The sequence below is a fragment of the Melanaphis sacchari genome, unplaced genomic scaffold (genome assembly GCF_002803265.2).
Source record: "Melanaphis sacchari strain LSU unplaced genomic scaffold, SCAv2.0 Contig0_pilon_pilon, whole genome shotgun sequence".
Lineage (NCBI taxonomy): Eukaryota > Metazoa > Arthropoda > Insecta > Hemiptera > Aphididae > Melanaphis > Melanaphis sacchari.
In genome coordinates, this window is record NW_020270366.1 from 18,648,350 (window position 1) to 18,671,696 (window position 23,347).

The window sequence follows — 23,347 nt, forward strand, 5'->3', positions numbered from 1 at the left end:
TTTCAATTGTGCTAAATTTAATTTTTAAATCTAATCGATATATTATGTTTCCATGTCCCGTATGAATATTTTAAAAATAAGATTTTAATCACCGTATTTTTTTATTTTAAAAACTAAATACAATAAAAGTAGTCTGTAAAAAAATCTACTTCCCACTTTCCAGTCTCCATCTTTTTTTCTTTTTGTACGGAAATAATTCATTTTGATTTACGGCATCAAGTACACAGTACTCATACTATAGAATTTTCGTTATGATAGCTGTTTGGTAAAGCTATTAATTTTCACTATAGTAATAAATAAAAAACAATTTTCTAAAATCTGTGTTTTCTATTTATTTTATAATTTAAAAATGAAAATAAAATTTATAAAAATATAACTGTCATTTACGACATATTAATATTAAAATTCATTCAAAATTAAGTGAATAGGTAATAAAGTAATTTCAACCTATAACATACATTATTTCAGCGAATGAAAAATATTAGGAAGGTACTTTATTACTATTTTATGTGTGTTACACATTTACATATTAACAAATTACTAACTAACTTGTATTTCTCTATATTTCAAGTGAATAAAATAGCTTTAAATAAATTCATTGATTTTATAAAACAAAACTCAAATCTATAACTACTATTACATGTGATATACGTATGTGTTATGTATAATGTAGGTATACACTATGTATAAACCAATTTACATAATATATGTTATTAGTGCTCGTGACAAGTACAAGTATCTACATCTAATACCTATTACCATATAATAAACATAAATATTATCATTAATGTATAATACTATTATTATTATATTATGATATACAAATAATGTACATACTTACTTTTAATTATTCATTTATTATTTTCTTTTTCTATAACAGCTCCATACGACTGTGAAATTCTGATTTACATTAATTGTCCTATTGATAAAAAATATTTTACTATTATATACCCGTATACATATTAGTATTATCTCATAGAATACAAGTATATTAATATATTATTCCCTATATATAACATTTTATTATGTCAACAATATATGTATTAATAAATTATACAACACCATCACACAATATAATGTACAATTAAAGAAAAATATTATAATACGCAATAAAACACAACGAATAATGATACACACACATTGAGATATATTTTATTAGCAAAGAAAAACATCCTAAAAATTGGTTTTCCCATACTCGACTTATATCTTTATTACTATGGGTACCTATACAACTTTTCTCCGTAAAAGCACTCAAATACGTAGAAATTGTAGAATATTGTAGGCAAGTAAAATAGTAAATCAGTTTATAAATTATTGCAAGAAACACTTACTGTACTCATTAACTTAATCAAGACTATACATGAAGTAGACTTCCTACCGACATAGAATTTATTTATTCCATAAATGTGGTTTTAGAAAATGTATATTCCAATATCATGAGTATGAATTCATTAAACTGCTAAGAATCATTTAAATGTTAAACATGAATTTGTAAGCTTACGCCTACACGGCTTGTTAAGTCCTACAATATGATTCAACAGCCGTTAAATTCTATATCATGATTATCTTATGTTCTTAGTATAGTAACATAATAAGTTTTCAAACAAAAAATATAATTGTATAGATATTATCTATTATCGTGGATAAGCTTGTCATATCATATCATCAAGGTTTAAAATTTAAATTATATTACGTTTAGATGTTTAAATCTTGAAAATTGCAATTCTATATAATATCACAATAAGATGTCAGTTATCATAACTTATCAATAAAGCGCGGATTTTTATGCACTTAAAAGTATCGAAATATGCCATATAATATGCAGTAAAAATCATGAAAATATGCAGTCAAAATTATGAAAATATGCAAGAATTTTTTATTCATTTAAAATTTACAATAAAACTTATAATAATTAATTACTTAAATACTTAATAATAAAAAATTTAGGGAATTTTCTAAACTTAATTTATTTTTAAAATTGTATTTATTATTAAAATGAATAATCATATGCATTTCAAGTTTTTCTTCTGTGAAGCTGTATCGTTTATCGGTTTACATATTTTTAAAGACTGAGAACGAACGTTCGACGTCAACCGAAGTTATTGGGGCATATTTGAAGCAACTTAGTATTATCGGATCTTGATAAAGTTCTTTGAGCTGAACGTTTTCGCCTAATAACACTGAATTAATTTTTCGTAGAATTTTCAGACCTTCATTTTTATTGGAAAGCTCGTTTAATTTTGTTGTAAGTGTTACACCTTTCGATCCAGAAATAGAATGCATTTTTTCTTTCGTTTCGTCAATTATTGAAAAGCTTAGATGTAAAGTTATATTTCGAGTTTTCAGTTTTTTTTATGACTATCACTAAAAATGCCAAATGAGTAGATATAAATGTTAAATCATTCTACTTGTCAAAATATTATCTTATACACTTTTTTAAATTTTTTTAAATTTTCGCTTCAATATGCAATAAATTTTGAATTTTGCCAAAATATGCAAAAATATGCAATAACCTTTAAATATGCAGAAATATGCAAAAAAAGATTTCACCATTAGCTTCAAATTATGATGATTCGTGGAGATAACTGACAAAAATCCAAAAATATTAAAAGGAAAAAAATATGCAATTGCATAGAAATCCGCGCTCTACTTATCAATAAGAAGTACATACTCATTATGTGAAATAAATGTTTTTTAAAAATATTAATAATCTGTCATATTAAAAATAACACTTTAAACTGCTAAAAAAATGCTGTGATGATTACATTACCATGCGTTATGACTTTATCTAACCGAGCTAGTAATAAATGTTGAAAGTAAAAAAAAAAAATTCATTTAAATTTTCATGAACTAAAAACTAACAACTCAAGTCAGGTGTTTGAAAAAATAAATATATTATTATTACTTCCCAGTGTGAATACCAGATACGTGTTGGCAAAATTCGCCAACCAAAAGACTCCCAAAAAACCATAATTTGAATCGAATTAATAATGTACTACACGTATAAACTTCCCCTAGCCGTCTCTACTCATATCACCCAAAACAACCATCAGGTCATTTCCATATAACTTTCACAACCCGCTTGCCTATTTCCGTCTAAACTAACCCGGTTTATGCCTATGCTCACAGGTTAGTACGTTTTTGTTATTATACGTACATGATATAAGCCACACATATCGGTGTATTGTACGCACTCTGAATAATGTGCCAAAGAATGAGAACACAATACAGAGTTGAAAGAGGTATAAACACAAAATGGCAAATAAATCCAGAGGCACACCGCTTACCCCCCTTTTTTTTTGTTTCTTCTCGATTCTATTCTCCTGGCACGTCCATGATTTGTCAAAGATAAACGTAACCACGGGTTTCTCGTCGTGTTAGGGAAATGAAACGCTCTCAATGATCCTTTTCTTCGTTTTATTCTCTCCCCTTTTCTCGCATTTTTTTTTACATATATACTCGAAGTGCTTTTTTTTCTCCATAAAACAACTTTCCTTTCAAAAAAAAAAAACTTACGTAGATTTTATTCTGGGTCAAGTACAGGAAGCAGACACTGGAACTTACAAACGTTGACGGGTCTTTTTCGACAATAATTTCAATGTATACGGCATAACTTTTATCCAAAATCTTTAAAGTGATTTTGCCAAAATTGTATAAAGTTCATAGCTATCCAAATAAAAAACTATTTTATTCTAAATTATATCAACTAGTAATATTTGTTTAGTTATTTATTCACTGAGACACTAATGATAATAAACAAAAAATTATATAATTTACCAGAATAAAATCGTATAAAAATATTTTAGTAGATTATTGATGTGATTGATTTTTAAATTTTGAATGGAGCAATAAATCTATTGATTTTATGATAGTGTATATGTTGGTATGAGTGTGTGTATGTATACACGATAATTAGTCGAAAAAAATGTTTCGATTTGCCAATTAGAGAGCGAAATCTAATAGCAATTTGTAACACTAAAGTATTATTTATAAAAAATAATAATTCTCTATAATTTTTATTTATTTTTTTAAATTAAGAATTTGTAATTTATAGTATTTCTTTTTCTGCAGCTGTTTAATATTAAAATAAAAAACAATTATAATTTTATTCATTTCATGATTTAAAGGAAATATTATATAAGAACTCATATCATAAGATACCTAACCTAAAAAATAAATAAATCGACTTTTTGATTGATTGTAAATTCTGAACAAGACTATGGATTTATTGATGTTATAATAACGCGTATTTTTTACGTGTGTGTATAAACAATAAGTAGTATAAAAAACGCTTTGATTTTTAAGTTTACGAATAGTTTTGAAGAAAAAATTAGATATTCTTTGTGCTTTAGTGAAAAAAAAATTAAAAATTCTCAATATTTTTTTTTAATAAACAAGAAAAAATTAATTTTTACATGAATCATATTAACGACAAAGTCGATTTTGTTTTTATAATGTAACTCAAAAACAAATAACCGTAGATACTTAAAATTTTTGCAAAATGTTTAAATGTGCATTTTTGAATTATAAGGTTCATACTAATAATTACAGATTTTTCATTCAAATCTGTATTAAGTTACAAGGTACTAAGCATCTATGTTATGCATGATGTTAATTTTAATTTAATATATATGTAATAAAAAATTGAGAGATAATCTAATTTAAATTTCAAGCAAATACTCTATTATTTAAATAAATCTAATTTTTTTTTATTTTTATTCAAATTGATACATAAGAATATTAAATAAATATTATAATGTCTACAACTTGCAACAATTTTTATAATAATAAAGAAAAAAATATAAATACATGTTAAAGCTGTAAATTTTTTAATAAAAATGTAGGCTCACCCACGCGGCCACGCTCTTAAAATTAAATCTACTCAAGTCAATAAAGCTCATTGAATAAAAAGCTATAAGATCATAACTCTTGGTTTAATTTTTTTTTATATGTTAAATAAAAATTAACAAAACTACAATTTTAAAACTATATAATTATAATTTGAAAGGTTCTCTAGATTTTTATTTCAAATGTTGTTTGTTAAAATGCAATTAATTATACTACAATAATTATTTAAGTTAATCAATTACACAGAAACGTATAATAGCCAATAAATAAGTATGTAATAACAAAAAAAATCATTGTTAATGCATAGGTGTGATTAAAACTAATTGAATGATATATTTAACCTAATACAATTAAAAAAGGGAAGAAAAGGAGCACCTGTACTTTTATATCCTTTAAAATACCACTGTGCAAAACAATAAAATCCTGAGGTAGAAACGGTGACATAAGATTAGCAACCTAAGATCGATGCTGTTAAGAAATAACATTACAATGTTTTGTTTTGAAAGGTATAGTGATTTTAGAGCAAGATTAAACATAATTAAATGAATAAATCATTGTTTAAAAATTAAAATTCTTAGCTATGTGAAAATTCAGGATATACATTTTTCCTTTATTAAAAAATAAACAGATTAATTCTAAAGACTTATGAAGTTAATATAAATATGAAGATTTCATGATCATAAACTTATTAAATGTAATATTGAAAATTTTTTCACTATATTCTGTATCATTAACCAAAACGATTCACCAAATAAACTTGCCTTCATTTTTCTTTAAGTAACGAATTTATTCAAATTATGTTTTTCAGGACTTTTAAGTATAAATATTCTTAATTACTAATATTTTCCGCAAATTAAAAACTTTTTTGTGGTGAGAAAAACTTTTTGTATTCAATATAACATACTATTATTATGAATTTTAAAGGAGTATTAAAGTTTTTAAAAATGTTAATTAATATACATTGAAATTTTAACGTGTAGACTCTGAGTTGTTAAACTTTGAGTATAGTGGATATTAGTCTAATTATAGTCATGATTGTTCATTCAATCTTGAAGTATGGTACAGAAGTCTAAGATCATATTACTAATACTGATAGATAGGTGTTATATCGAGCGTGTCCAGCAGAAATTTCTCAAATTTTGTGCTTTTAATAAGAATTGAATGCCTATCACATTATAACTCTCCTGTTCTCCATGTCTTCAACGTAAAATCATTAGCTGATGAAAGGGTTGGATAGTAATCTTATGTTATTGTCTAAAATTATTGATTCTGATATTGATGCTCCAGTATAATATCAATTTCTTTATCACTTTTCAAAACCTTTGTCATTTCCATTATTTTTTTATTCTCATTTATCCTACACATCATCTTGATGGAATCCTTTGTTCAGTATAGTGAAGCAAGTCAATTAGACCCATTCCTCATTCCCCATTTGATTTATTAATACTAAAATTATAAATTTTATTCATTTTACTATTACTTTATATTATTTCAATGTAATTTTCTAACTTTTTATTATTATTATTATTATTATTATTATCGTTATTGTTACATTTTACAAATTTTAGTATATTCATTTAACTGAAACATATAACTTATAATTGATATGAACTCCTATATAAATATATATATATAACTCATTCAAAAGATATAGACACTAAGATAATTTAAAACTTATAATAATTGACATTAATTTTTCACAGTTTCATAATTTCTGAAAACAGTAGTAAATAGGTATAATTACTAGAATAAATAGTAAAATATATTAAACATATTATATATTTGATGCAAAACTTTCATCAATAAAATATCTTTAGTACGTAAAGATTAATAACTTAGCCACTAGTAAGAAACAGTACTTAGTTTTCATTTTAAAAAAGATTGTATTTCCTATAAGCTCAACACAACTTAAAATATCTAATTATTTGAAAATACAGTTTTTAAATATACTCAAATATTAAAATTGAATAAATAAGTTATTGACAGATAAAGAAGACCATTTTTGGGAAGAGGCCAGAATATTTAGACCACTAACACAAATAGGCCCATGATAAAAAATGAAACAAAGGTTTAAAAACTTTTTAATCATTCTTAAATTAATACTAATATATACTAAAAAGAAAACAAATAATTCTAGATAACATAAAATAAATAAATTTTTTGTGCAACCAATAACTCTTTTAATTAATTTAACTGATTGAATAAACATTTAAATATTAAACACTGTACGTTAAAATATTTTTGTAGATACCTAATATTAATATAAAAAAAAAATGGAGCATACAAGCAAATATTAAACTACATGTATAATATTTTCACAGTTAACATATTCAACCATTCGTTGGACACTCTTTGCGTTTTAACAATTTTCCCTTGTAGTTCAGTTACGCAGGTACTCCACTCAAAATCTATTTCACTTGTAAGTACCTTGTGGCAATTTCACATAATATAAACATATAATACCTATGGATGGTAAAACCGTAAAGTGACCCACGTGAACAGTAAAACAGTCCACTAATATAAATATATAATATGCTCGCTGCAGTGTTTAATTGTCAAATTTACATAATATACAATGTTATATATTACATCGCATTTTATGATGTAGGAATGAGAACATAATAATATTAAACATATAAAATAATTTATTATAATAAATAATGAATATGTGAGTACGAGTTACATAATTGAATCAGTCAATAACTTGAAAAGATTACTAATTTGTATTTTATTTTTATACATTACTTATGGTAATAATATGCATATACATGATACCATTTATATTTATATGTACCCTATTTTCTTAAATTTAAGTATCTAATTAATAACACGTTAAGTACAATGTACTTCAATAATTGTAAAAATCACAATTTGTATTATACTCATTGCATTTTAATTCATATTTTATAAATCAAAACTATATAGGTATAATTATAATTCCTATTTAAATGTTTTCATAGTTATGCTAGAATCCAGTTATATTTAAGCAATAATAAGTGTCTCTAATATAACCATCATAGATTTTCTTATTAAACATGAATAACATGATTGTTAATAAACAACTAACAACTAACTAAAAAAACTCGTGGTGAGATCTTATCGTCTGACTAACTATAAGGATATATACTATTTAATAACTTTGAAAGTTGGACTATTCAACAATCTACTCAACTTTAATAATTATTTAAAAGTGCCAATTTAAAACGATATAATTAATTTATGTGAGTTTTACATTGGTTTTTGTTTGTGCATTTTTTCCATACTTTATTGTAATTTTATTTTAAATTTTAAATTATTCATGTTTTTTTTTATTTGTACTATAAAATAAAATGGTGTGTGCGTCTTTCAAGATTCGTTTATTTACTTTACTTTTTCAATATAAATTAAGTGAAAAAAAGTATTTATTTAAATATTACAATTATTATAGTTATAATTCATTTATTATTTTGAGTCAATTAAAAATAAATTATTAAGTATCCGTTATAACTTAAATTTATACAATAAGCCAGTCTATTACATTTATACTTGATACATCATTGCAGTTCGACATTTCACAAGCTTAATGAAATAATAATAGTTTATAGTACTTAAATCATTATAATTTTTTTTTTTTTTTTTTTAATTAAAGTTATTATTTGAAAAAATTCATACTATTTGACTAAACAAGTAGAAAGAAAATAATTATTAATAATACAAGAAATATAATTAAAAATATTCAAAAAAAGAACAAAAATTATCCCGGTTCTTTTTTGAAATACTACTGAATAACCTATTGAATAATGTATATTAAAAATGCCGTTCTTTAAACATTATTTTTCACAATATATTATTATTTATTAACAATATTTTATGTTTATTTTGTTAGTTATATTGTGTTAGACTTAAATTAAATTAACTCTAGCTGTAAATAAAATTATAACAACTAATTCAGTATAATAATAAAAATAGTTTTATAAACAAGTGTTTTAATTATTAATATGACGATAATTGAAGCAAATTAAAGGTGTTTGTGTAAAGATATGATTTTCTAACTGCAATAGATATAACCAATATCTATAGGTTTTTAGGTACTTATATTTAAATATACTATATATGTATAAATTTATACTTATATAATAATTTCTCAATATAAATAAAATTATAGATGTTAGTTTCGTCCATAGAATAAAGAGTATATTTTCTTTTATCCCTCTCTAACCCTCTTTTTAATCTCCCAAATGACCTGTCAATTTAAGTTTTGTTACTGTTTATAATAACGATAACAATGGCCTTAGTTATTTAATTAATTCTGCAAGTTTATTCTACAATGAAATTGAAATTGCAATTAAATAATATAACTGTGTGCTTACATTAACCAGTTTATGTGTTATCCAGCACATTAAATGTATTATTATTTATTATAACATTTTAATATAATTTATATTCTATAATTCCATAAATAATATTAAACGTCTATTACAAAGTATCAATTTTAATATATATGAAATATGTAATGTATAAGATTTTAATCATTTTAAATCTACGAAAACATGACAAGAATTCGATTTGCTTATATTAATTTCCGAATAGAATGTAATAAAATTAACCGAGAATTATTTTCATATCACTATACATTTTCAAACAAATACAATCTTTTTATAGCCAATTATTCTCACTTAGCACTTCTGAAATACATCATACGATAATTTAGGATTCAAAAATAATAAAATTATTATGCCATAATCTCCAAATATTAATTTGAAGAAATTGGACGCTTGCTGTACTCACATGTCTTGTCACGTTGCATGTACTTTGTATTCTTCTCTGTTCTTAAATTTACTTATTTTGTATTACGTGTGTGGAGTGATAATATCAACTTTTGTCAATAAGTAAATAAAACTTTTTTTTTACTTTAAATAATTTATATTCTTATATATCATTTTAAATATTTTAAACAATACACGCCGTGCATATTCGAACTAATATACTTAAATTAATACTACATTCAGTAAAAAAAAATGCAGTTAACATGAAACTTAATGCTAAAAATATAGATTTCTCATTACAAATATATAATATTAAAATACTATAGTCTTGTATTTAGTATATCAAATATTTTTCTTGGCCAAAATTCAAATTAAAAAATGTTAACTATAATTTTAATAATAGAATATATTTATAGCAATTAATGATTCAAAATGTTTTGAAATTTAATAATTTTATACCTAGAAAAATTATATATCTTTCTTTTAATTTGTTTTAAAAGATTTTAATGTTAATATAAATTAATAAAAACATCAAATAAGGCATACGGTTAAAAATTAAATAAATGTACGTTATATTTTTATAAACTATAATATCTATAGAACTATATGTACCTAATTATAACTAGTAACTCACTGAGCAGTAGCAGCACGTACCATTTTATTTTTCACATTCCAAATGGTTCTAAATATATTTATTACTTTCATATCTTTATAAATTTTTCAGCCTTTCCCAATGGTGTGAATGAATAATTTTGCAGGCTTAAAAGCTTAAAAAGATCTGAATAAGACGTGTACTTTGATACGTGTACGTCACCTCTCAAAAGACCGTTTTTATTGTTTTTCAATATTCGCAACAGATAATAAATTTTGAATAGTCATTTTTGTACGTCTGGAAAGATAGATAAATTGTATCTTATAGGGTGTAATGAAGAATATAGAGTACAAATTTTGAAAATAAATAAATAAAATAAATACGACCGACAGAAGACTGAGTATTAAAGATATACTATATGGTTAACCCTCGGTTGTTTAATCGTAATAATTCATTATTGCACCATGCACATTATTATAAATTAAAAAAAGGTACCTATTACATAAAATTACCAACTCTATTTTGGGTTTGTCATATTTATAAGGATTTTAGGTACTTGTTTGTTATCACCCTACCATAAATAAAATAAATTAAAAAATTATATATATTATTAATAATACAATAAATGCATAAATCAGTATATAGGTATTATATATATATATATATATATATATATTTGATCATAATTATAATAGAAATTGGAAGCCAGAACTCAGATATATCTTTTAAGATGGTTTCAAATACGCCTTGTTCTCCGAGACGTATTCTTCTCATAAATGTTTGCCAAATGCGATTCCATGAAATTTTCTTTTTGTTCTCCGACGCTAGAGTACCGTTATTGTTACTATAATCATCATATTTAGCTAAAAATGGGACAAAATTCTGTAGTCGATTGGAGTAATTATCTATATTATTATTAGCTATAATAAAAAATATATAAGACCAGGCTCAATAATTTTATCAAATTTTTGAAAAGCTTAAGCCTCAAAGTTAGTCAAACTCTCAAAACATCGAGAGGTTATAGGGTTCTACTAAACAAGGAAATAAAAAACGTCGGAAAACTAAAAGAAATTGTATGGAATCGTATTTGGCAAAAATGTATGAGTAAACAAATCTCGGAGAACAAAACGTATTTGAAACCATCTTAAAAGATTTAACTGAGTTCTAGCATCCAATCTCCATTATAACTATGATCAAATATATATATATATATATATATTATACCTATATACTTACTTACACATTTCTTGTATTATTAATAATATATGTATAATTCATTTATTTATTATATTATTTATTTTATTTATGGCGGAGCGATAACAAACAAGTATATCGGATTTTAATATAGATCTATAGGGTTAATACACATTAGAATATTAAGCTGCATATAAATTTCAAATAAAGATATAGATTACCTATCTATAATGCTGTTATAAAATCTAAAACCTATATAAAATATGGGAAATTAATTCAAACTTTTTTCGAACTTATGAAACACGTATGTTATAATATATATATATACTGAGAATTCTATACAAAGTCCCAAGTCACAAACGCAACAAAGTGCCATGTGATGGCGTACTATGGACTAAGATAGACTTATCTCTTAGTCCGTGGTGAAATGCCTATTTAGTTTATCATGATGCCAATATCACAGATCGCTGTCTATCATAAGAAAAAAAATAACAGTAATTTACATTCGATAACACCACCGGCTTATAATTTTAAGCAACAAGTGCTAAAACATTTAAATGTATAGTCCATGTAATATTATTATAGTAAAACTCGTTGCGTATACACTATACATAACTAAACAAATCTCAAACACATATTAAATAAGTATTTTGAGGATTTGAAGCGTTCCCGGAGTAAATCACAATCCATTGAACATTGCTTACACTCACGCTTCAGATGGTAACGATGAGGGGGACGTGATAACTAACGAGCGAGACTTGTCAACCAAGACGTATTGTACTGTCATAATGCTCTGCATACATATTGTGTAGAATACGATAAATACATATTATATGTATATTGTACATATTGTAAGACTAGAAAACTTAGACGATGATGAGAATTTCCGTACGTAGGTAGATTGTAGGTACGTCAGAAATAATTTTAGTCTAGCGTATCAACTACAATATATACTTGTTGCACAAGGCGACTCCAAAGTGGATAAAAAGTTGATGGAAAAAATCCGACAACATATTATATCTGTCGTTTAATGTATTAATCTATCAGTCAGAGTTTAAGAACACTTATAGTATGAGTATGCATATGGGCGTCTATAGGGGGAGGATAAGACGTAACACAACATAGTCATATTGACGACTTGGTAGCTATACAATATACGGCATATGTAACATTAATTGAAGATTAAACGTTTATTTATTTTATATTTTAAAACTTTTTTGACATATTTTGCCCCCTCTCCCTTAAAGTTGAATCAATGGTACCCATAAATATACATTAATCGTTTGGTCATTACTTTGTGAATTTACAGTTCTGGAAAAATCGCCTAACAATAATTTATATTTTATATACAAGATTACTATTATTCATTATTATGATTAAAGACCAGATTTTGTATAAAATGCATGTCGCTATTTTCAACATGATACACATGCAATCTATGATTGTCCACAAATCATTAATTGATTGATTAAGTATCAAAATTTTGTACTACATAATTTTGCATATTCTGATGTTAGTGTGCATATTCTGCATATTTTTGCATATTTTAACAAAAAACTATACAAATATACACTGAACGATCAAAAAAGGTGTTGAACAAAAAAAACAGATTATAGGTACGTTTATGTAATATCAAATATTTTACGTCTCAAAGAATAATCTTTGATAACTTATTGTTTTTCCAATTAATATACTAAATTAAACCGTATTTTTTTCTTATTTATATCACCAATGTATCTAATTTTTAATTTTAATGAAATATTTTTTTTATAATGTATTACCTAATGACTTAAAATTAGATTAAGATTTAACAAATTAAATTTTTGTATTGTATATTTGCTATATTATACATCTTATACTTTTGTTTATGAAAATTTAAATAAAAATACTCGTAATAAATAATTATCACTGCAAAATTAGAATCAAATATAAAATTTAGTAAAAATTTAAATTTTATTTTGCATGTTATGCATTTTTTTTTTTTGCATATTTTGACTTTTTTTAGTACATGTTTGCATGCATATTTTACAATTTAAAATGCATACAAATCCGGTTTTCAGTTATGATATTACATAATTATTTTCCGACTATCTATGTTCATATAGACATAGGTATCATAATTGTGAACAATCATTTTGCAGCTGTCACACTATAATCTATATATACGACGCAAACACAACATTATAACCATCAATAGTCCGACCATATACATAGCAAAGGCCAGAGGAAAAACCATGTAGAAAGGCAGAAACCGGGTGGGCTCACAAAAGCCCCTGGGATAATTAAAATACTCTCAAACCATATTTATATTATACGAGTATGTGTGTTTGTATGTGTGCCATACATTTATTATGAGTTTTTATAGCGCTCCGTGTCGTAGACGGTTTTAATTAGACAACAAACGACGACGGTGGCGAAAAAGACAAAATAATTATTGTATTCATAATAATCACGTACCTATATATGTATATGTGTTGAGTTTCTGTACGTTCGTTTGTGCCCTAAGGGCTGCGTAGAAAAATAGTAAAACAAAAAAAAAAATAATAATTAATGTAACAATCTTTTATTTAGACATATGTTTTTTTATTTTACTTTAAATATATACACAACACATAATAAATATTTATATATAATACAAATAGGCAAACGGAAGACTATTTACTAGACTTAAATAATCCGGAATCCTTCACGAACGCTCCTTTTATACTGCAAGCGCCCATCAAGTTGCTCATACATGGTTACACGGGTTACAAGGACTATGCACCAAATACTCAGCTCAGACCAGGTAACTGTAACTTTAACCTAATATAATATTTCTATTCATTTTTACACAGACAATCTGCATTTTATGTCAGTTTGTGTAAAACTACATAACGAATTGCGAAAGAAAAACGAAAAAAAATCTCCAGTATAAAAAATGAATTTATTATAATATTATATATAAGTGACTACTGCTTAAAAAATATTTAATAATGATTTAAATGTAAATAAAAATCGATAAAAAATATTAATAAAGCTCATCAATTAGATAAAGTTTTAAAAGGGACATGGAATTCGGGTTGGGATTTTTTTTTTAACCCACAAGACACAACTTTTTGAAATATAATATTGTAAAAAAATTGGGATATTGACGTCCCACTTTATTAAAAACGAGATTCGGGACACTAAAAAAAAAATCAAATTATAAATAGATTAGGAACCTTAAATAAAGTACCAATAATCAATATTGCTACAATGTTAGATGCTACAAATATTTTGCTCCAAGTGGTTGTAAAAAAATCGGGACTTTCTTGTCCTTCTCACTTTTAAGACGGAATACCGGACAAAAATTAAAAAATCGCATAAAAATCATAACATATTACGCATCCCGTCAAGAATTGAAGCGTAATGCGGGATAAGTATAATAAAAATCGAGAATGTCCCGTCAAATCGGGACGTATCTCAACTCTACATGGAATACTTAAGACAAAATTTTAATTAATAATTACAAGATAAATTATAGATTATTAACAAACAAAATCTTTTAAAATATGATGAAAAAAAATGGACAATAGGATACCACTCTGCTGTACGATACGTTTTGGGTGAGTCACTGTGATGGATACATTCAATTTTAAATCAATGATTTATCAAATAATTCTGACTAGAGATGTTACCTATCAGCCTACTATATGAATCGTACATAATTAATGTTATGGTTTTTAATATTGCTATAAAGTCATTTTATTACTGATAGTATATAGGTTGAAATTATTTTTTCCGGAAACGCTATATTTGAAAATATCATTGTGTATATAAATATATAATATTCATCAAAGTAGTATGTCCCCATGAGTAATTTTTTTTTAACTATAACAAAATAATAGTAATATCATTACTCATAATTCAAATATCGTATGCAATTTCATCCAAATTTTAACTTGAAAGATTTATAAAGAAATGGTGCTCATATATTTTTTAGATATTTTGATTTCTGTCTGAATAACTTATTTATGGTGAACTTTGTATTAAATTGTCTATGTTTTTATACAGCGAACATTTTTTTTATCAATATTTATATTGATAAAAAAATATATTTATATAATATTTATATTTATATTATTGGGCGAAATTCACTCATAAATATAATTTCAGATCTGAACTAAAATGTATAACTCTGTATTAGGCATCATAGAAAATAGTTAATAAATATATTAAATTGAAGTATTACTACTTGGCAGGTCGGAAATTTTTTTATCCATTTATTCGTTAAATCTCAAATCTTACACCCTCAGGTTTCAACACTGTACTAAGTAAACAAAAAAAACTATCAAAGCTTAACATATTAAATTTTTCTTTATAATATGTTTTATATTACTCAGTAATATATAATGATAATAAATTATGTTTAAACAAAATCAGAACAATTATATTATCTAAAATTGTATAAGATTTTATTATAATAGACAGGGAAAACAAATATATTTCTAATCTATGTACCTACATATTTCCTATAATACAGTAATAATAAACTATAATATTAATTATACCTAACTATTTTACCATGTATATTTACTTTAATTATTATTAAAATTATTAATTAAAAATAGATTGATTTTTATTGTAAGGACTTTTTTCCTAGTAAGAGGATTTTTTTCCATAAGATATTTTTCCAAAGAACTAGGTATGTATATAGATGTACGCAAACTCTAATTTCCGGCCTCAACTAAGATAGCTAATGCCCCAATATATGAATAATGCCCCTACGATGTATTTTTAATACATCAACATACATAAACTTATAGATTTAAAACTGAAATATTTTAATGCAATTAAAAATAATTATGTTGTTGAAGTAAAAAAAAATATAAAATTCAATTGACAGTTATATAGAAATTAAAAAACAAATAACGATAAAGTTTTAAAAAAACTTGGTTTAAAAACTAACAAACAAAACAATATTTAAATATAAATACATATATTTTTAAATTATATGAAAATAAAAAAAAAAAATTATTATTTCAATTTCCAAGGTTTCTGTGCAGTAATGTTTTTCTAATTTGTATAAACGCTATTTTTAATTGGTGTATTAATGTAACCTAATTGTATTTGACTTTATGATACTAGGTACATAATATAACGTATTTTAAACTTATTTAGAAGATACGTATACAATGTTAATAAAAAATATTATTCTAGAAAAAAAACTTTATAATATGGGCAACTAAAATTTCCATTTACATATTAATAGCCTTTTAATTTCTGTCTAGTTCAATTTGCAAAAATTCATTTAACTTCACATAATAACAAATTTTATCAACTAGCTCAACTTTGTATATTGAGCCAATGTTTAAGTTTTGGTAAGAATTTACTAAGTCACTTGACACGTCATATTAAAGTCATACACATTATCATCATAATTATGATACATTATTGTTGTATCACATCGGATATAGTGTTTTAGTATACTGTCAACAAAGGCATATTAAACGAGTAACGGGATTTGGTGAAAACCTTACCACATTAGATAAAATATGTCCCTGATTAAAAATAAATTGTACATTAACTAACGTATCATGTATCATCATCATTTTAACTTATAGGCACGTATAAGTATATATATATGTACACTTGAGTATAAACTTTATACTACTTTAAACGTAAATCCTATATTTCAAATTTTTACCACTCTAATTATTAAAATCTATATTGTTTATAATCGTAAACTACAACTATAGTGCTACTAAGATGAGACAAAACTAGCTTATTACGCCAAAATGGTCATCGCTATAACTACCTATAGATCTTCTTGGTGCGGCTAAGTAGCAATGTTAGAGCGAGTCTTGCATGAATTGAAAAGTAAATATAATAACATAAAAAATAATCTGTACAAAACACCATCTTCACAAAACAATGACTATTTTCATAGAATAACACAATTTATCATTAATGATTTTCATTAATTTATTGAACACGTAAAATAACGATATCATCAAACAATTTTTTTACATTTTATTTTAATTTAAAAATTATAATCTCAGGAAACTTGAAAACTTTATGCGTATATTACTATTTACTATATACCAACAGTTACTAAAGTGTAAGGCGCGGCTCCCTCGGGAGGCGCAAGCACTTAACAGGAGAGACGCGATATAAATATTTATATTGCAAATATACACTATATGTACTAATTTAGTACTATACACTCTAATAAAAATTTTTGTTTCATTTATTCAAGGGAGGCGTGATTGAATTTTTTTAATTTTTGAAGATACGTAAACTAAAAAAGTTTGGGAACCGCTGTTATATTCTATGAAAATTTTCAAAATATTTTGATTAATTTTAAGCTGTTGCATAATGCATGAAATTCAACCCACAATTTTACTTACTATAAAATATATAACTAAAATTAGCAATTAGTAATTACCATAATATAAATATAAATACGTATATCATACAATATACTTAATAATATAAATTGACAAACCATTTCCACTAAAAATTATCTTTTGTATACAAAGATTTATCGTTGAATTCAAATTAAACACAGCCATTACAGTGACTTACTCAATGATGAGGTAAACCTGATATCTACGTCTTACAACCATATAGCAAATCGGTTACCTACTTATTCACTTTTTAATTATTATTTTACATACCTACGCAAACCTTTTGATCCTGGTGTTTTCTACAATGTAGCTGCTTCAAAGTCTGATAATTTGCATAATATTACAAAACACGTGAAACTATACACTTTATAGGGTGTGGATTTATTCATGCATTCAATATTCATAAACTTAATGATAGTAACCTTGATAAAAACTAATTTCACATAGGTTAATATTTTAACACTAGTTAAAGTGTTAAACATATATTACATTATTTTTTAAATTTTTAACATATGTTTATTATCGTTATATATATTTATTTTATAAAAGTATAAATAACAAATTGTTATTTTTAATAATTCAGTTTTTTGTGTTAATGTTATATTATGCAGTATGACATTTTCTTTTAATATTCTTTTTCTTTTCGCTCAAACAATTAACATGAATTATTAAATCTAAATAAATCCTATTATTTTATTTGTGCATAATTGATAAATATAAAAATAGAATGTATTAAAGGCTTTTATTTTACAGATTATGTTAGTTGGAATCATATCACCTGATAACGCTTATAAACAACACATTTGGGAATAAGATCATTTTTTTTATCTATATAGATACGTACTCGACATAATTTAGATTTAGTTATTCTAAAACTAATTATTAATTATGATATCTATTGTTATAATTCTGCATTTTACCATATCAGCAAAGTTAAAAACACAAAATAACTTACTTTTAATTAAAATAAAATTCTAGTCCGCATACAAACTCGTTTAGGTATACCCTCGCGTGCTCCCGTAATAATAATATCATACACTCACTAATGAAACGTTAAATGTCAATTATTTCAGACATAATTAAACGTAATATGTATAGCTCTCAAGTTTCATTAAATTTAATTCTTAAATCATACGCTATATCATCCATCAGTAGTTAGATATTTTTATTAAGGGTCTTTTCGTACAATAATAACAATCTAGTATGATCAAACCAACAATTACAAATACAAATAATAAAACATCATAACTAGGTACACATCGTCCCACAACTTACGAGAGAATGAATCTGTACCTCGACCCCTCGAACGAAATATTTCCATGTTTACGCATCCCAATCCAACGCCTAACATTTACACGACCCACACGTAATATATATGATCGATCTAGATCTACAATAATCAGTTACGCAGTGACATTTTTATAGTCATCAGGAGTTCCTGAACAAGCGAATCAGGACCCCTGATCCAGTGTCACGGGTAATTAGGAACCTAAATTGAAGAATTTAAAGTGGCTTCAAAAAAAAAAGTTTAATTTATCTAAATTATAAAATTAATTTTCCTCATCTCACCAAACAATATGTGAAAAGAATAAATTTAAAGGACAACATATTCATTTACGCTTTAATGCATACGTGATACGTACCTATATCTTAGATGCCAAGACTTGGCACTGACTAGCTAAACATTTATAGTGAAATAAAAATGTATTTTTAAAGTAACTTTCTAACTCAACTAGTTGGTTTTAATTCATAAAACGAGTTGAATTTAATTCACATATCACGTACCTAATAATTAATTATAAATTATAACGCGTTAAAAACAAAAAGTAACTACACTCAGCCCAACAAAAAAACATATCAATTATGTACACTACCATAGTCCCATATCATCGAAACTGATTCTTCTATGGCATAGGGATGCGCAGAAGAACCGATTTTCATTCGGACCGTAGTCTGTTCTCTCGCTGGACAAATTATTGTTATTTTTGCAGTTTTATTTACTGTAAAAATCTCAAAACTGCGAGAACGCATAACTGCTGAATGATGCTTAAATAATAATTAATAACTTTTTGGTTTCTTAAGGTTTATAAACATCAAATTCTAATAAAAAAATTGTACATATGTATTTTTAAACTTTTAAATAAATATAAATATAAAGAAAAATTTATGTGGAAACTTGTATTAAAATTTCAAGAATTTTGACTAGATAAATTATTTTTTATCGACATATTTATAGAAATAAAACTAAGAAATTTTCAAATTTTAAGCATCTTTAAATAAGCTCAAAAAGAGTAAAAATATTTTTACAATTTATTTAGAGAAAATTTCAAATATCTACGATTATTTTTTTTCAAGATATACGAAAATATCAATATCGGTTTTATCAAAAAAATAAACGTCAAAATTCAGGTTTTTCTTTAATTTTCTTTTGATTTTGCAGATTGATTTATAAAGTAGAGGGAATGTTTTATTTTGAACTCTTTAAAGTACAAATTATATTCAATAAAATATTATTATTAAAAATAACAAAAAAAAATACAAGCAATCAATGTATTTAACAGTGGCGGCTCGTAAATAGGAGCGATGGAGCAATCGCCTCCCCTTCTAAAATTATCATTCATTACTAATTTATAAGTTTAATAACAATTCTAAATTGTTAATAATAATTAACTTGTTGTAACTTGTAATATGTTAATACATTTTAATTTTAATAAATAAAAAAAAAAAGTTTAATATCAAATTTCAAATTTATATTGTAGTATATTGTCAAAAATAAAAATTGTGTTTCCTATATTTACACTAATAAATATTATGAAAACATTTTCAGATAATGGGAGCTTAAAAATAAATCATTCAACATTGTAGCTTCTGAAAATCGATAACCAATGGGCAATAACAATTCGTAGCACACGAATTGCGTCCCGAAATCCATTTTCCACATGAATTGCGTCCCAACGATATTTATCGAGTACACGAGTTGCGTCCCAACGTTAAAACGTAATTTTCTTACAGACTTAAGACTGTCAAAAGCCCAGTATAACTATCGATAGGTTAAAAATATGGTTTTTGTCATTTTTTGTAATTATTAGAAATGGGTATGTAAATTAAATTAGTATTAAAAAATTTAATTAATATTTAAAAAATTATAAGACGTAAAAACGTAATTTTCCTTCCCGTATACAAACTAAAAGTATAATATGCTTAAAAGCAGTGGTATAGTGGAAAGTATACCCACTTCTCTGATTTTCCGTAAGTGCGTATACTTATAGAATAACACATGATACGCGGGTATACACGTATGGGAATGCATTTATTCTACAAACAGTGCAAATTACGACAGTACAAAACTGTAATTAGACATTAATATTATCTATTGCACAGTGCATGGTTAAATGTTATTTATATGGCGGGGGGGGGGGGCAAAGCCTCCCACGTTTTTATTTCAATCACATTTAAGCGTATACGTCTAAATTACGACTACATCACTGCTTAAAAGTTACCTTACCATTTGAAATAGAACTGGTAAAAAAATATAATTATAAAATAGTCGTATGGATAAAGTCAGACGCAACTCGTGTAGTTATTTAGATAAAGCCAGGCGCAATTTATGTACCTTCTTATATGGGCGTCCCTAGGGGAGGAGGGAAGACGGAGCATTTGCTTCCCCTAAAATTTTAAATTTGTTTCCTAATTGTAATAATTTAATGTTACACTGACGAAACATAATAATGTTCTATAAATAAAATGTATAATAATTATAATACCTAATTGTAATAATGACAAAACATGATAATGTACTACAAATAAAATGTATAAAAAAATCTTTATTCGTTTTTTTAATTAATTTTACCACCCCCCTCTAAAAAAATTCTAGGGACTCCCATGCTTCTTATCGATTTTTAAATATCGGGACGCAATTCGTGTGCCGGGACCTGCAAATGGCACATGCGATGCTTGGGCGATGTTAAAAGTCGCTTGTCATAATTATGATCGGAATACAAAAACTAAAAAGGGGGAACACATTAATAATACTGCCACTGGGGCGATGATTTTAATCGCCGGATGTGCACGGATTCCGAACTTGCGCGCGTGTTACTTTGTGCGGTCGTAACTCGTAATCAATTATTATTTCAATTTGGTATTTATTTTCAAAAATATACATTGAAATTATTTAGTTTATATTTTTATTTTTCTATAAAAAGGTATTGATAATTTAAAATATATATAATAATTTATAATATTTATTAAATGGATTTAATTAAATAACTATTATTAATATTATTCGTGTTCTATACTTTCCATAAAGAAGCAATTTTATATCACCTTCCCACTTTCAAAGCACGCGAGCCGCCACTAGTATTTAAAAAAAAAAACTATTAATAATTATAAGAATTTGGTTTCACGTTTTTAAAAAACCATCAATAGTCAAATCTTTTAATTATCACATAGATCTAAACGACCACTAAGCAACACAGGATAAGTCCTGTTAAAGCATATAGAACATTTTTATTTCCTCATAAACTATAAACATTTAACATGCTGCAGGTTATAGGCGCCAGTACCAAAATTTGTTTATAAATGTGGCTCGAATCACCACATGGCTAAGTTTTTATCGAGTTGGCTTATAATGCTTACATCGAATCATTCGTGATGAAACATATACCTACGTGTGTAATACGGTTTAAAGTTAGAAATATCGCGTACGGACTAACATGTTTGCTCAAAACAAAAAAAAATTTAGCAAGTCTTAAACAATTGTGTGTGTGGGGGGAGAGGGGCGCAAAGCATGCGTATCAGAGTATGAGTGATGACGAAAAATGTATCTAATATCTGTCCTTCGGTTGTTACTTACCAGCGTACTTTCAATACTCAAACTTGAACGTGATATCTGTTGACTACAAGGAACTAGTGCGGGAGCCGTGTTACCCGCAATCCGTGTACAACGTGCCACTAGTGAGCAAATGCACCACTATGCTCCTGAAACAGCTGTTCAAATTGCGAAAAGACCTGTCGTTTGACAACTTGCACTTGGTCGGTTTCAGCTTGGGCGCTCAAGTAGCTAGCCAAATCGGGCGGCAGATGAACGGCACGATCCAGCGGATAACCGGTACGTGTGGACTACGACGTGTGTTGCGTTCCCGCGTCAATATAACGCGCAACTACCACCACCACCACCACCCCCTTCCCCCCAAAAAAATCATAGGCCTATCGATCGGTTCGTGGTCTGGTTTGGGAAGCAAGGGTTCTAGACAGTGACGAACGAACAGTCGGTAGAATGAAACTAAAAGTAATTTAATACAGATGTTCCCAAACTACAGATCGCGTTATATTTTAAACATATGGTCATTAGTATCGAAAAAGCCAAAAACAAAAGTCATCAGAAAAAAAAGTTTGGCTCAATAATTGGAAATTCAAATTTCAATCCGCAATTTTGAAGAACTATACCTAACCTAACCTTCTAATCCTCGGCATCTCTCGACTCGTTATTATTTCTCGCCGTCGTTTCATCCCAACGTCAAACGTGTCGCAAACATCCAACTCGCAACAGGTACATTAGATGATATCGACATGGTACCCGCCATAATCAATAACAAATGATA

At 25.8% G+C, this 23,347-nt stretch overlaps 1 protein-coding gene across 2 annotated transcripts in view; it reads left to right on the forward strand.

Annotated features, from left to right (window-relative positions):
* Positions 1-23,347, forward strand: part of LOC112598582 (pancreatic triacylglycerol lipase-like) — a 38,173-nt gene that overhangs the window by 13,095 nt on the left and 1,731 nt on the right. For both annotated transcript variants that reach the window (XM_025345109.1, XM_025345117.1), the window contains 2 exons: positions 14,022-14,164; positions 22,603-22,854. In XM_025345109.1, the coding sequence (XP_025200894.1) occupies positions 14,022-14,164; positions 22,603-22,854 (395 nt within the window). The remainder of the gene's footprint in view (positions 1-14,021; positions 14,165-22,602; positions 22,855-23,347) is intronic.